Genomic DNA, 13,340 nt, shown 5'->3' with positions numbered 1-13,340 from the left:
AGACATTGGAAATTTTCAGAATCGATTCATATTTAATTTTCTTGACGTGGATTTAAAATGAAATTTGAGTAGAGAATTTAGTTTTGGATTGATGGTGAAAGGACAAGTTGGAGTTGAGTTTTGGTTCGTATAAAGAAAAGAGGTGAAAAGCGGTATACAATTATGTGGTAGAAATGGTTCGTATTGTTGAAGGTCCTACTCCACTTCCCACTTGCTCAGCTCTTTGCTGTCTCACTGCACCTGCATATGCGTAGGCCTCTTTTTCCAAATTGACCAATTGCATCTTTTTCCTCTATTTTTAATTCTCTCTCTCTCTCTCTCTCTTCACACAGTTCAAGATTGTAAAATTGACTGCAATTCATTTGACTCTCTCTCCTCCCACCCCAGCTCTGAGAAGTTATTCAATTTTTGATCTGGAGATTGGAAAGAAAAGAAGCAATCTTTACATTGTTTCACCCAAGTTGTTAGTGTACTTAGGTACTTTTTGGGTTTTGCGAGGCTGCAACTGTGGTTGGTATTCTATTGATTTCTGGGTTTTTGCTATTTTATGAGAAAAAGGGTTCTTTCTACTATTATCGTGCAGAAGTGAGGTTTAGTGGCCATTTTATTGGTGTTAGTGGGATTTTCTGTTGAATACTTGGATATGGCAAAAAGGGTTCTTTGAGGGAGCTGGGTATTTGCAATTGTTGATGTGAAATTGGTGTTTTTATTGATAAAGATTCATGCTTGGGTTGAGGCCATGGAGAGATTTATGCAGAGGTTCTTGTTTCTTTAGCATTGACTTCCTTAGCTTAGGTGGGAAGAAATGAAAAACTTTCTAAAGAAACTTCACATAGGATCCAATCAATCTGAGGACATAGAGGGCTCTTCAACATCATCAAGGGGTGCTAGATTGAGTGATGGTTCACCAAGTGTTAAGCTATCCCACTCTAAGTCGGAGCACAAGACGTTTTCAACGATTTCGGGGTGGTTGAACTCTGTTACTCATAGGCATAGCCCTAGTCCTCCATCTTCATCTAACGTGACAAAGGGGGAGAGAATGGAGCCCTCTGATTCTGTGGGGAGCAGTAGCTTGGATGCTGTGAGGCATGATTCGGGCTCTTCTAACTCAAGGGAGAATGATATTGAGGAGGAGTATCAGATTCAGTTGGCCTTAGAGCTAAGTGCAAAGGAGGATCCTGAGGCTGTGCAGATTGAGGCTGTGAAGCAGATCAGTTTGGGCTCTTGTCATCCTGAGAATACTCCGGCTGAAGTTGTGGCATATCGTTATTGGGTATGTTTTCGTGTTCATGGTTTGTAATGTTGATTGTTGTTAAGCATTTTGCATTCTTGGTGTACTTGTAGATGTTGAATGGATTAGGAATAGTCCATGGCCGTTTTTAGAAAACTGTTTAGAAATGCAAATTCTGGATATATTATAGGCTGAGATGAATTGATAAATAGTTTGTGGAGTTGAAGACTCAAGTTAAAATCAAGACATGCCTCTTTAATTTCATTGAGGTTTTGCTAAATATCATTGTTGTTTAGTGTTGGAATGCAAAACCATACTCAAATAGATGACATAAAAGAATGGGGAATATATAGACTGATTATGAGTTGAAGACTGCATTTGACTAAGAGTGATTGTATAACATATAGTAGCCTACCCTTGCCATATAGCATTATGCAATGAAGGACAATTGGGCTCTTTTTTCTACGAGTCATGAAGAAATTTTCCCTCTTCTAGTCACATCCTTACAAATCAGTCAGTTTTATTCTGATGGATTGGCTCCGATGAGAGGCCATTCTTTCATGTGCTCATTTATTTTCTTGAAAATGTAACAGATTTTTTTTTCACTCTCCTGTATCCTGTTTCATAGCATGTAATCATTATTTGCAGGAGAGAAATGTCTATATTCTTCAGGCAAAAATGATCATGTACATTTTAAACACAGACTTCTTAAATAGTCTCTTAGTTAAAGAACACTGGAGATCTATTCTCAATGACAATGTTCTATAACCCTATCTCGTTGCGTGTTTTTGAAGATGCTTCTTCAAACTTTGTTTGCTATCTGATCTGTTCTCGACTTCAAGGAAGATATATATTGTTGTTGTATATGCATGATCCTCTCTGCTCTCCTTTCTAACATATCTCATATTCTAGATTTATCCATGCTTCACAGAATTACAATGCCCTTAGCTACGATGACAAGATTCTGGATGGGTTCTATGATCTTTATGGCATCGTGACCGGCTCCATGTCGTCTAGAATGCCTTCCCTTGTGGATCTGCAAGCAACGCCCTTATCAGATGATATTAGTTGGGAAGCCATTCTTGTAAATAGACAATCTGATTCGAACTTGTTGAAACTCGAGCAGAAAGCCATCGAAATTGGATTCAGAGTAAGGTCACATTCCATTAATTCTGTAAACCACAGTACAGTGCGAAAACTTGCTACTTTAGTTTCCAATCACATGGGAGGGCCAGTTGGTGACCCCGATGGCATGTTGGAAGCATGGAGAAATCTCAGTCATACTTTGAAAGCAAGGCATGGGAGCATGGTTTTGCCTATTGGTTCTCTAACTGTTGGACTGGCTCGTCACCGGGCATTGCTATTTAAGGTATGGAATGATTTTAATATCGAGAGTTTATTATTTTTATTTTGTTGCAATACACATAGCGATTCATTTCCCTTTTCTGACTATCGAGGCATTTACATCTTGTCAACATAGTTTAAGCTCTATTGATTCCTGTTTGTTTTTCATTATGGAGCTAAGTCCAATTAAGAATCCGGCGAGGTGATCCATCATTCCTTCGTCGGATTCTGTACTGTGGGGTATAATCAAACTTTTCTTTCAAGTTGTGTCTGTTTTAAGTGAAAACGTGAGTTGGGGATATTTTTTGGAAAATGCTGAATGTTTGGGGCACAAGCTATGACTAACCATAAAATAAATAAGTACGAGCATTTAACACCAGCAAAGGATGTGCAAAGAATATAAGAAATGGTTTCTTTATGGTAACGGACATTCAACTTTGACCCAATCTCTTGTCTATATGGCATGTTGTGCAGGTTTTGGCTGATTTTTTTGGAATTCCTTGTCGCTTGGTAAAAGGACCACAGTTTACTGGTTCTGACGACGTGGCAGTGAGCTTTGTGAAAATTGATGATGGGAGGTAAGTGCTATTTATACATGTTTTAACCACAGTCCGAACCACGTTTGTTTCTTGATCTCAATTCGTTTGTCTTGACCCTGCTGCTTTCAGAAGAATCTCTGAAAGTTTCTAACATATGATATGATAGTGTTTCCAAATACATTCACTAACTATTGTGTTATTAATTAGTGATCCTATCCTAAGATGTCGAAACGTGGTTCAGGGAATACATTGTTGATTTGATGGCCGACCCTGGTACACTTATTCCTTCTGATGCAGCAGGGGCCAATCCTAACTACGAAGACTCATTTCTCCCCGTCTACCCAGTGTCTAAAAATGTTGGTCCTTCTCACTGGCCTTTGTCTAGTGGCAGATCATCCAGTGCACTTGACAAGAAATCGGATTTTGGTATATTGGATCAAGGATCCAAATTCAGGAACAGTATCCCTGAGGGAAAGGAATTGACGGATGAAGGTGAAAGTAAACCATCAAGTGCTTTAGTAGAGCTGCCGATGAAAGGCCAAGGAGGATCTCACCAGTGCATTTATGGTTCAGATGTGAAGATAGAGCCGGCACTGGAAACCTCTACCAGGCCGAGTCACACACACGCAAGATCTCCATCCTGGACAGAAGGAGTTAGCTCCCCAGCTGTTCGGAAAAAAAAAGTGAAGGATGTTTCAAAATACATGATCGAGGCTGCCAAAGAAAACCCACAATTAGCTCAGAAGCTCCACGATGTTCTGCTTGAGAGTGGCGTCGTTGCGCCTCCGAATTTGTTCACTGAAATGTACACAGAACAGTTGGATATGCCGCTGTCGGAGGTCAAGTCCGCGATGCAAGAATACGATAGCAAAGGATCTGATGACAAACTTAAAGGAAAGGGTTTCCATTATGATCGATCTTTTCTCCCTCCACTGCCTCATCAGGTTTCGCATCCTAGAGGCAGTTTGGATAAGCATCCGCATCTCCAGTTGGATCTAAAAGAATCTAACAAGCACACTGTTTCCTTGGATTCCGAAGCAACTCCTGTAAGATATACAAAAAACGTTCCGGTTGCTGCTGCAGCAGCAGCTGCTGCTGCGGTTGTTGCCTCTTCGATGGTAGTTGCTGCTGCAAAGGTAAGCAGTGATTCAAAACTTCAGCTTCCCGTCGCAGCTGCAGCTACTGCAACAGCAGCAGCTGTAGTAGCAACTACCGCAGCTGTTACAAAACAGTATGAGGCTCTGGAATCTGCTGTTCATTCAGCGGATAGCCCTGGTGAACTTAGTCCGACAGTGGGTGTCAGAAGTGATGTGGACATTGCTGTTCATGAACGAGGTAGTGGTGACAGAGGACATGGAGGTTCGGGACCGAGTTCTGGAGGGGAGAGGATATCGGATAGATCCACGGAGAATGAAAGTTCAAAATCTGATTCAACATTAGATGATGTAGCGGACTGCGAAATTCCTTGGGAAGATATCACCTTGGGTGAGCGTATCGGGCTTGGTACTAATCTTGCATTATGTTTGTCTAATTGTTTTGTTGTACTTACAAATGATTGATTTCTCTTGGACAAAACGAATAATATACTTCCTTATTGCAGGATCTTACGGCGAGGTATACCATGGAGACTGGCATGGAACTGTGAGTTTCTGAAAACCTATCAGAGGGTTTTAATTTCTTTCATTTTATACAAATGGAAAATAGATTCATTAATCCAAGAATCCTGCATTTCGTGAAAATGTTCTGGTAGATTCATTTTGTCATTATTTAATTTTTCTTTACTCAAACTTGGCCATTCATGTTGCTTTCTTGTACCTCTTTTACCTTCTTCACATCTCATCCTACATAAAATTAGGGTCTGTTCACTTTGTCTCTTGAAGTGTTGGGTTCTCTGTTCCCTTTATCAATATGTAAAATCATTATTGAACCTCGATTATGATATTTCTCTCACTCAGACAATAGTTATGAACCATCAAGATGTCTCGATGGTGTTCCAAGTAGTCGTGTTGTTGTTTGTGAAGCAAAGTCTTCAGGCGATTGTCATTTATTTTTATCATGGTTCCTTAAGTATAATATGTTTTCATCATGCCTGTGTTTTTATGTGCTATATTTTGAGTTATTACAAGCCTTATTTTATTGTGATTTAATCCTAGAAGATGAGTATTTACACGATTTCAATTTTTAGGAAGTTGCTGTTAAGAAGTTCCTTGACCAAGATATAACCGGTGAATCTCTTGAGGAATTCAGAAGTGAGGTAATCTCCCTATCTGATGGTTTCTCACTTCATAGTAGCAAAGGTCAAAGAAGTTTCTTGTACCAGGATAGCTTTAAAATTATTTTTCACACTTTGACTTGTATATATCAAAGCTACAGTCCCGACTTTACTGATCTTGCACTTGCAGCGCCGACTCCACTCTATGTTCTCTTTCTATTTTATTTCAGGTTTTCGTATTTACTTGAGATGTTTTAATGATCTGACATGCATATTTTCTGGTTTCCAAGGTCCGCATCATGAAAAGAGTCAGACATCCAAACGTTGTTCTCTTTATGGGAGCTATTACTCGACCTCCTAATCTCTCGATTATTACAGAGTTTCTCCCTAGGTATGCTGAGATCCTTTGAACTTCCGGACCATGAAGATTGATGTTGTTTGTAATTTCTATTTTTTGGGATTTATGATATTAAAACCTGTCTGTTATTTTTTGTCTACTTCCTATGAAACATACATTTAAGAACCATCTTCTCATTCCAAGCTTTGACCACGTAAACATGAAACAAATATAAATTGTCTAATCAAGCACCGTTTCCTAATCTAATGTGAGTGAGGGCAGCTAGATAGGACTAACAAAGATTGACATGTCCCTAGTATCTCTGGTAAGATAGGTCCTTTATTTTTTTGTTGGGGTAATTGCGCTTGGATACACAAACTTTTTCCCAATTCTAGGTTTGCACATGTACTAAAAATCATGTGTCCAATTACACAAACTTTCAGTTGTTTTAATTTTGCACTGATACAGTGACTCAGGTTCGCCGGATATAACTAACTTCTTTCGTCACCGCTGTTTCTTCTCCCTTACACAGCTGCTTGATTCTTCTTCCATGCATCATTCACACGGTTGTTAATTGCCCCCAAATTAATGCGTAGGTAGCCACAATGAGAATCATGTGAAAAATTAACAATGAAAGTTCGTGAATTTGGAAGCAGAATGTATAGTTCATTTGTACAACTAGAATTGGTGAAAGTTTGTGAATTTGGCGCAATTACCTTTTTTCTCTTTGTACATTTCATTATTTGAAAGATGAAGGGTTCAATATAAAACAAAGACAAAACTAGTGTTTAGAGCAGTGCCCTAATAAAACTGAAAATTGAGATTATGAAATTGCATGCTTGACTTAACAGATGCCCATCTCTCTTAAAGCAATCAAGTTAAGCAAAGTTTTCTGTATATACAGTATTAAGTTTATTTTCTACGGATAGTCGACTCTAGGGGATAAAATTGATGAATTTATTGCAGGAAAAATGGTTTTTTCTGAATTTTGCTGTCATTTTTTTCTCTCTATCAAATTATACGCATCGCAAATTTATAAATGGTTTTTATTTGACGAATTCTTTATTTGGTCAGAGGTAGTTTATACAGATTACTTCATCGCCCAAACAATCAACTAGATGAGCGTAGACGGTTGAAGATGGCTCTCGATGCTGTATGCAAACTATTTTCTATTTTGCATTTCATTTGTCTGTTTCTAAATAAGGGGAATGTTCTAGCGCCTAGCGCTTATAAAAGACACTTGATGTGACAGGCTCGAGGAATGAATTATTTGCATAATTGCACTCCTGTGATAGTTCATCGGGATCTGAAGTCCCCAAACCTTCTCGTTGACAAGAACTGGGTAGTCAAGGTGATTTCTCGTCACTTAGTAATCATAAGTTACCATGTTATTGTTTAAAAACTAATCCATGTTATTTTTTCTATAAAAGGTGTGTGATTTCGGATTATCGAGGATGAAGCACAGCACGTTTCTTTCTTCAAGGTCTACTGCTGGAACGGTAAGCTGGTCTGATGTTTTATTATGATGATTTACATTGTGATGCTATATAAATTTTCTCAACTTGTCATATTTCTTTTCTGCATTGTAGATTTCGGGTCCTCTCGATAAATTGACTTGTTGCTGACACTTTATTTCCTTTACCCTTGATGCTGCATTAAGAAAAATGAAAACATAATCAATTTTTATGCGTCATTATGTTTACCAGCCATTTTGTAGAAGATAGCTCAATTGCTGTTGATCCTATTACTCAAGCTTTTGGTGAAATTTGATTGCCAAGGTTTGCCTTCGGAAGTGGTGGTCCGCTGTGATCTATGGTTTAAAAATGAATTTCAAATTTTCTCTGTCTATATCTTTGGTAGGAAAATACCGGCAGTTGATTGCACATGTCTTCATGTTTGCATCACGGACATGTATTGGAATTTGGTAGGAAAACACTTTTTTCTGTTTATGTTTGTCTTGAAGAGATCAGGTATCATAAAACAATGAAGCATGCATCTATTTGCAGTCCACATTTCGTCCTAAGATAACTTATAGATCCATATCAACACTTGCACTATGGTGTGCTGTTGATGTTAAGCTTATTTTCGTGCATTAATGTGCCATTCTGCAATATTATTTGGTAGGTATTGCTTAATGGTTATTGTGGGAACCTTTTTATCACGAGAATGTGAAAACATTGCATTTAACATACACACGTATATAACATCTGCACTTTTATGAAAACACCATAACAACATTAATACACCTTAATATTGTCACGTTGCAGAAACTTTATGCATTTAGTGCAGATAAGTGTAGATACTTTATACATTCAGTCTCAACATTCTCACTTTAAGAAGGTTATGTGAACCTTTCCCTTATTTGGTATCTTCATCGAACATTATATTTGGAATGAATATTCTTGAGTTGTATGATGCTGTGTGAAAATTTATTTCCCATGTCATTTGTTCTGTGCTTCGAGATACAAATTAGGTCATTGTTACATGACTAAGCGCGTTAGGCCAAACTCACCAAGGTTGAATAGCTCTCTTGAGCGTTAATGCTGCTAATACTGAGCTTTTCCGTCTTGCTTAGGCGGAGTGGATGGCACCGGAAGTATTGAGAAACGAGCCATCAAATGAGAAGTATGCAGTCCCATCTTATTAAAACTGATTCAGCTATAATAATGTATGATAGTCTTAAGAATCACATGCCAGCTTCTCAACCTACATGATCTTATTATTGTTGATCAAAATGCAGATGTGACGTTTACAGCTTTGGCGTGATACTCTGGGAGCTCTGCACCATGCGGCAGCCGTGGGGAGGGATGAACCCAATGCAAGTTGTTGGTGCTGTCGGATTTCAGCATCGCCGTCTTGACATACCAGACGACATGGATCCTGTCATCAAAGACATTGTCTTGAGATGCTGGGAAACGTAAGTCCAACTACTTTTAGCCACTTTTTGACAGCCATTTCTCGAGGAGTTAATATACCAATATAGCCATTTTCGCAGTTTAAAGATAAAAATAGCCCCAAATAGTTAAAATGAAATAAAAAACAGTCACTTTTGGGGCTTAAAGTATTGTTTGCCTTTAATTGGCGATTTCAATACTAAATTCACAACCAAGGCTAATTGCGGATTTGTGGTTGTGAATAGACTAAATCTATTCTTGATTGTGAATCCCCCTATGTAAAGAGAAATTCAACTAAACCTACTATTAGTTGTGAACAGGGAGTGAAACAGTATACTTTGTGCCTATTTTTATCTTTACTATCTCAAAATTGCTATCTTATTAGTACACTCTTTTGCAAGAGAATGAAATACCTTTGTGTTGCAGAGATCCGAATCTACGGCCTACATTCAGTGAAATCATGGCTGCCTTGAAACCGCTTCAAAAGTCGATCGCAAGCTCACAAGCACCAAAAACAATGAGCAGGAGAAGTGTAAATTCCCAAGATAGAAGAAACTAGTGAGAGAAGCAATCAGCAGCAGAAAATTTTCCCTGGTTGAATGCCTGGCATTTTGCAGCCTTGCTTTGAGACATTGTTTGAAGAAGTCAAGAAGATCACTTGTTTGAGTCAGTTAGATCTTTTTTCTTTCTGCCTTTTTCTTCTTCTTGTTTCTGTTTTGTTACATGTATTTCTCCTTTTATATTCTTGGCTTTGTAATGCCACCTTCAAGCATATTGTGCAGTTTGTTGTTGTAAATTCACCAGAAAATTGTTGTAATTATTGCTTGTTCAACTTTGTTTCAATTCATAATTGGACAGTTTCTGTTGTTCCCCTTCTTTTGTTGTCTTCTTGTGTTTTATAGCTGAGCATTCTGAAACTAAAACAAATCAGAATCAAATTAGAACGTCAAATTGAACCCAACTAAACTAAAATGTTCGTTTCAATTTGGTTTCTGTTAAACTGTTTTTATTTTTTGGTCTGATTTTGTGTTGAAATCTATTAATCCAGTTGTTTATATCAAATTGCACTCAATCAAATTACAAAAGTAAAAAGTTTTTTGGGTTAAATTTCTAGTAAACGAAATTGCAATAGGAAAAGAAAGTCAAGAAATAAGCCTTGACTTCTAAAGCAAACAAAGCAAGGTGGTTAATGATACAGCAGGCTTTCATAACTCTGGTTTGTCCTGAGCCACATACTACCCAATCCCTTTCGTGCATGCAAATAATAAAATGAAATTCATTGCTTGCGAGTCCAAAAACAAGAACAATACTTCGTTGCAATGAAATTCATTGCTGTTTGTTAGTTGGAATTACAGCTTAGAAGGCCATCTATTCATTCATGGGAACCGTTATCGACTCCCATTTCTTGGCCCTCACCGCCATCGTCACTGTGAGTTCAATCCCCTCCACACACACACACACACACACGTTCAATTGGCGTGGTGGGCTTGCTCAAAATTGAATCTTTTGGTTATCTTTTTGCAGGTGGCTTATCAATTATTCTTCTTTGTGATCACAGCGCTTCTAAAATTTGATAAAGTCACTGACTTTGCAGGTGATTTTCATCAACGGCTGATCATAATTTTGAATTTTTTGAGCTGATTATGTGTGCTTATTTATTTTCAACAGGCAATTGTCTTTAAATACATAGAGTTTAACTATATTTTGGTTTTGCACGTAAACTAAAAATTATGCCTTTCTTTCAATTATTTTGATTTCTTACATGATTGTCAGTTGCCTCCGAATTAATGATGAGGTGGACGCCTGAAATGACCTAAATGGTCGATGTATTAAACAATGTATTTGGAAGCTCTACGCCACTTAAGCTGGCCATGGTTGGAATAATTTGTTGGTAATTGATAACCGTGCGAAAGTATCGTAACAATTGAATGCTCTTGTATTTGGCTGCAGAAATTTTAGTTCATACACAAAACCAAAATTGGGTAAAAGTTTGGGTATTAGGCTATCACCTCTATTTTAAAGTCTTTCTGCTATTTGCTTGTTGCCTTAATCTGGAAGAAATAGATTGGAGTTGTTGGCATTTAATTAATTGAAAAGGGAACACTTGTAAATGGGAAAATGTTTTTGAATAGAAAGTTAGATGGCATGGATGGTTGATTATTCATTTCAAGATCAATTACTGGTTTCTTCGTATTTCGTGTACATTTTGTTTTTATGACCATGCAAAAAGTAGAACAATGTGTGAAGCTTATTTTGTAAAAAGTTGTGGTAATATCTCCTACAAAATAGGAGACCGTAAAGTGAAATTGAAGTGCAAAGCTGTGTTACGTATCAGTTTGTTATCATGTTAAAGCATCATCTGTCTCGAGACTAGATAAGGAAACTGTGTTTTTTTGTGTGGCTAGGATGAGATGTCTACAACTTAATTTGATATTGAACACAAATGCCAAAGTCCAACTCGTTACTTCAAATCTGAATCTTGATAACTATGTAAACAAACAGTATCAATATTATGGGATCAGAGAATGAAATCTTCTTCTACTACTGTTTATAGTGATTTCTTGTGACGTGTGGCCTCTTGTTCACCATTACTGATCTACTTGCATTGCATAGGTAGCACAAATTTTGTGATACTTGCTATCCTTACCTTGGTTGTGAAAGGATCATGGCACTTCCGGCAGGTAAATGCTTCCGTTTTAAACCCTTTTCATTCATATAATGTGGATACATGGCTATAAGATTAAATTTAGCATACGATAAGTATGAGAAGGACATACTGATATTTCTAGACCTAAGGGAATAAGATAAGTATATACTGTATATATCGGCATTAGTGTCATGAGATAATAAGAGTAAGACAAAGGTAAATAGTTGAGATATAAATAACATGCTGCAGATTAAGTTGAACTTTTCAGGATGGGGGAGAAACACAAGCCTTGAATTCTTTGATAAATTTGAACTAAACTTGATATTTTTTCTTCATCTTCTTTCTTTGAAATTGAGTTTCTTATCTTACTTTTCAGGTGATATTGTCCCTTCTTGTAGTTATGTGGGGCCTTCGTTTGGGGATTTTTCTATTAATGAGGTTTGTAAACTTCATACTACCTTTTTTTTGGTGACTCTAAGATGCTAATATGTGTATGAATATGTACAAAGTCAAAAGATTTATGCATAGCTTATATTCAACGTTATGAAAATTGAAACTCGCCTTTGATTTGAATTCATCCGTGCTCTTTTAACTTTGTCCAGGATACTACAGTGGGGGGAGGATCGGCGCTTTGATGAAATGCGTGAAAATTTGGCAAAGTTGGCCATATTTTGGATATTTCAGGTTTCTGTAACAATGCTTTGTTTCATTGTTTGGTTAGTTTCACCTGTCCTCGCGAGCTTTGTGAACTGATCTCCCTATTCTGCAGGCTGTATGGGTGTGGACTGTGAGTTTACCTGTGACAGTTGTTAATGCGAGCAATCGGAATCCTTCCCTTGAAGCTGCTGATATTATTGGGTGGATCATCTGGTCTATAGGAATTTCCATTGAAGCGACTGCCGACCAACAAAAGTTAACATTCAAAAATTCTCCGGAGAATAGGGGCAAATGGTGCGATGTTGGAGTTTGGAAGTATTCTCGCCACCCCAACTATTTCGGAGAGGTGAGTCTACATGTTTGTCTGAAACCAATGCATGACGTGCTCATTGTGAATGTTTCACCATTTATATATCTCGAGTCTAAGTATTGATGATAATGCCATATTTTCAAATTAATTTTCTTGGATATTTGCTTTTGTCACATGAATCTTCATGTGTCGCTCAGATTTTTCTCTGGTGGGGAATCTTCGTGGCTGCAACGCCTGTACTAAAAAATGCAGAATGGCTCGTCATCCTTGGTCCAATATTCCTCACGTTACTGCTTCTTTTTGTCAGTGGCATTCCACTGCTCGAGGTTGCTTCATTTACTCAATCCATTGTCCTCAACATTGATCCGAATTATCAATATCTACTGACTCAAACATATCTTTATGCATACAGGAATCAGCCGACAAGAAATATGGCAATGTTTCTGCATACAGGCACTATAAGAGAACGACGAGGTTGGTTGCAGTGTTTAACACTTCTCTCCCATTTATACTGTTTTACTCCTTCAAGTGAGGCATCTCAGAATTTTTCTTTTTCTCAGCCCTCTCATCTTGCTTCCTCCTGCGCTGTATGGAAGTATTCCGCAATGGTTCAAAACCACGTTTCTGTTCGAGTTTCCTCTCTATAGTCGTGGTTTACCCCAAGAGACCTGGTGAGACTAGTCTACAGCTTATAATTAGACAGCTATAGAACCAGATAGGTTTATAAAGTTGGGGAAAATGTAGAAATTATAGTGTTTGGCTCTTCTTGTTGTTGCTTTGCACTTGAAAAGCAAACTAATCTACTAGGCCTTTGATGTACTTCTCTTTTGCCTGTGTAAGGAGTAGAAGTCAGCCGGAGTCGTACGTGCAGAAGATCAGTTAAGCGTTTAATATATCTCGACTCTATGTTAGGATCAAGTTTGTGATTTTTAGCCCCTTTGAAGGATGACTGTGTAACACATCTATTTTTTCAGTACTCAAAATTTCCAAAGTTGTTGGATTATGGTATGATTTAATTTGTAGAATTGTAGAAAAGAGTAGATGATATACATTGAGAAACTATAAATGGTTGATGATTGAAGACTATTTTTGTGAATCATGTTCAAATGATTAGAGATTTTATTTTTTCTTCAACGAATCAATCGGTCCTGAGTGGTTAGAAGTAGAAT

The 13,340-nt window shown here is 37.6% G+C and overlaps 2 protein-coding genes across 5 annotated transcripts; both read left to right on the top strand.

Annotated features, from left to right (window-relative positions):
- The first annotated feature begins 210 nt into the window (after positions 1-210).
- LOC121749816 (probable serine/threonine-protein kinase SIS8) lies at positions 211-9,433 on the top strand. Of its 3 annotated transcripts, none has more exons than XM_042144465.1 (13): positions 215-1,273; positions 2,163-2,600; positions 3,050-3,153; positions 3,356-4,599; positions 4,715-4,755; positions 5,300-5,368; positions 5,617-5,717; positions 6,738-6,816; positions 6,916-7,014; positions 7,094-7,162; positions 8,239-8,288; positions 8,404-8,580; positions 8,984-9,433. In XM_042144465.1, exons 1-13 carry the CDS (start codon positions 806-808, stop codon positions 9,114-9,116), a joined length of 3,072 nt encoding a protein of 1,023 aa, XP_042000399.1. In that variant the 5' UTR covers positions 215-805; the 3' UTR covers positions 9,117-9,433. The 3 variants fall into 3 exon arrangements, with proteins under 3 accessions (XP_042000400.1, XP_042000399.1, XP_042000398.1); XM_042144464.1 differs by having other exon boundaries at positions 216-1,273; positions 3,356-4,617; XM_042144466.1 differs by lacking the exon at positions 8,984-9,433 and having other exon boundaries at positions 211-1,273; positions 3,356-4,617; positions 8,239-8,331; positions 8,404-8,579.
- A 338-nt stretch (positions 9,434-9,771) lies between these two features.
- Positions 9,772-13,267, top strand: LOC121749789. Of its 2 annotated transcripts, none has more exons than XM_042144423.1 (10): positions 9,772-9,986; positions 10,082-10,151; positions 11,171-11,238; positions 11,581-11,642; positions 11,807-11,888; positions 11,974-12,207; positions 12,369-12,497; positions 12,584-12,645; positions 12,732-12,842; positions 13,012-13,267. In XM_042144423.1, the coding sequence occupies exons 1-10, from the start codon at positions 9,936-9,938 to the stop codon at positions 13,052-13,054; spliced, it is 912 nt and encodes a 303-aa protein (XP_042000357.1). In that variant the 5' UTR covers positions 9,772-9,935; the 3' UTR covers positions 13,055-13,267. The 2 variants fall into 2 exon arrangements, with proteins under 2 accessions (XP_042000357.1, XP_042000358.1); XM_042144424.1 differs by having other exon boundaries at positions 9,773-9,986; positions 13,018-13,267.
- The last annotated feature ends 73 nt before the right edge of the window (positions 13,268-13,340 follow it).

Source organism: Salvia splendens, chromosome 9, assembly GCF_004379255.2.
Source record: "Salvia splendens isolate huo1 chromosome 9, SspV2, whole genome shotgun sequence".
NCBI lineage: Eukaryota > Viridiplantae > Streptophyta > Magnoliopsida > Lamiales > Lamiaceae > Salvia > Salvia splendens.
This window is presented reverse-complemented; position numbering and strand designations above follow the sequence as displayed.

Coding starts and splice junctions, on each gene's coding strand:
- LOC121749816 (XM_042144464.1), top strand. CDS start 806: ATGAAAAACTTTCTAAAGAAACTTCACATAGGATCCAATCAATCTGAG. Junction 1,274..2,162: donor TTGTGGCATATCGTTATTGG/GTATGTTTTCGT, acceptor CATGCTTCACAG/AATTACAATGCCCTTAGCTA. Junction 3,154..3,355: donor GTGAAAATTGATGATGGGAG/GTAAGTGCTATT, acceptor AACGTGGTTCAG/GGAATACATTGTTGATTTGA.
- LOC121749789 (XM_042144423.1), top strand. CDS start 9,936: ATGGGAACCGTTATCGACTCCCATTTCTTGGCCCTCACCGCCATCGTC. Junction 11,889..11,973: donor CCATATTTTGGATATTTCAG/GTTTCTGTAACA, acceptor CCTATTCTGCAG/GCTGTATGGGTGTGGACTGT. Junction 12,646..12,731: donor CACTATAAGAGAACGACGAG/GTTGGTTGCAGT, acceptor TCTTTTTCTCAG/CCCTCTCATCTTGCTTCCTC.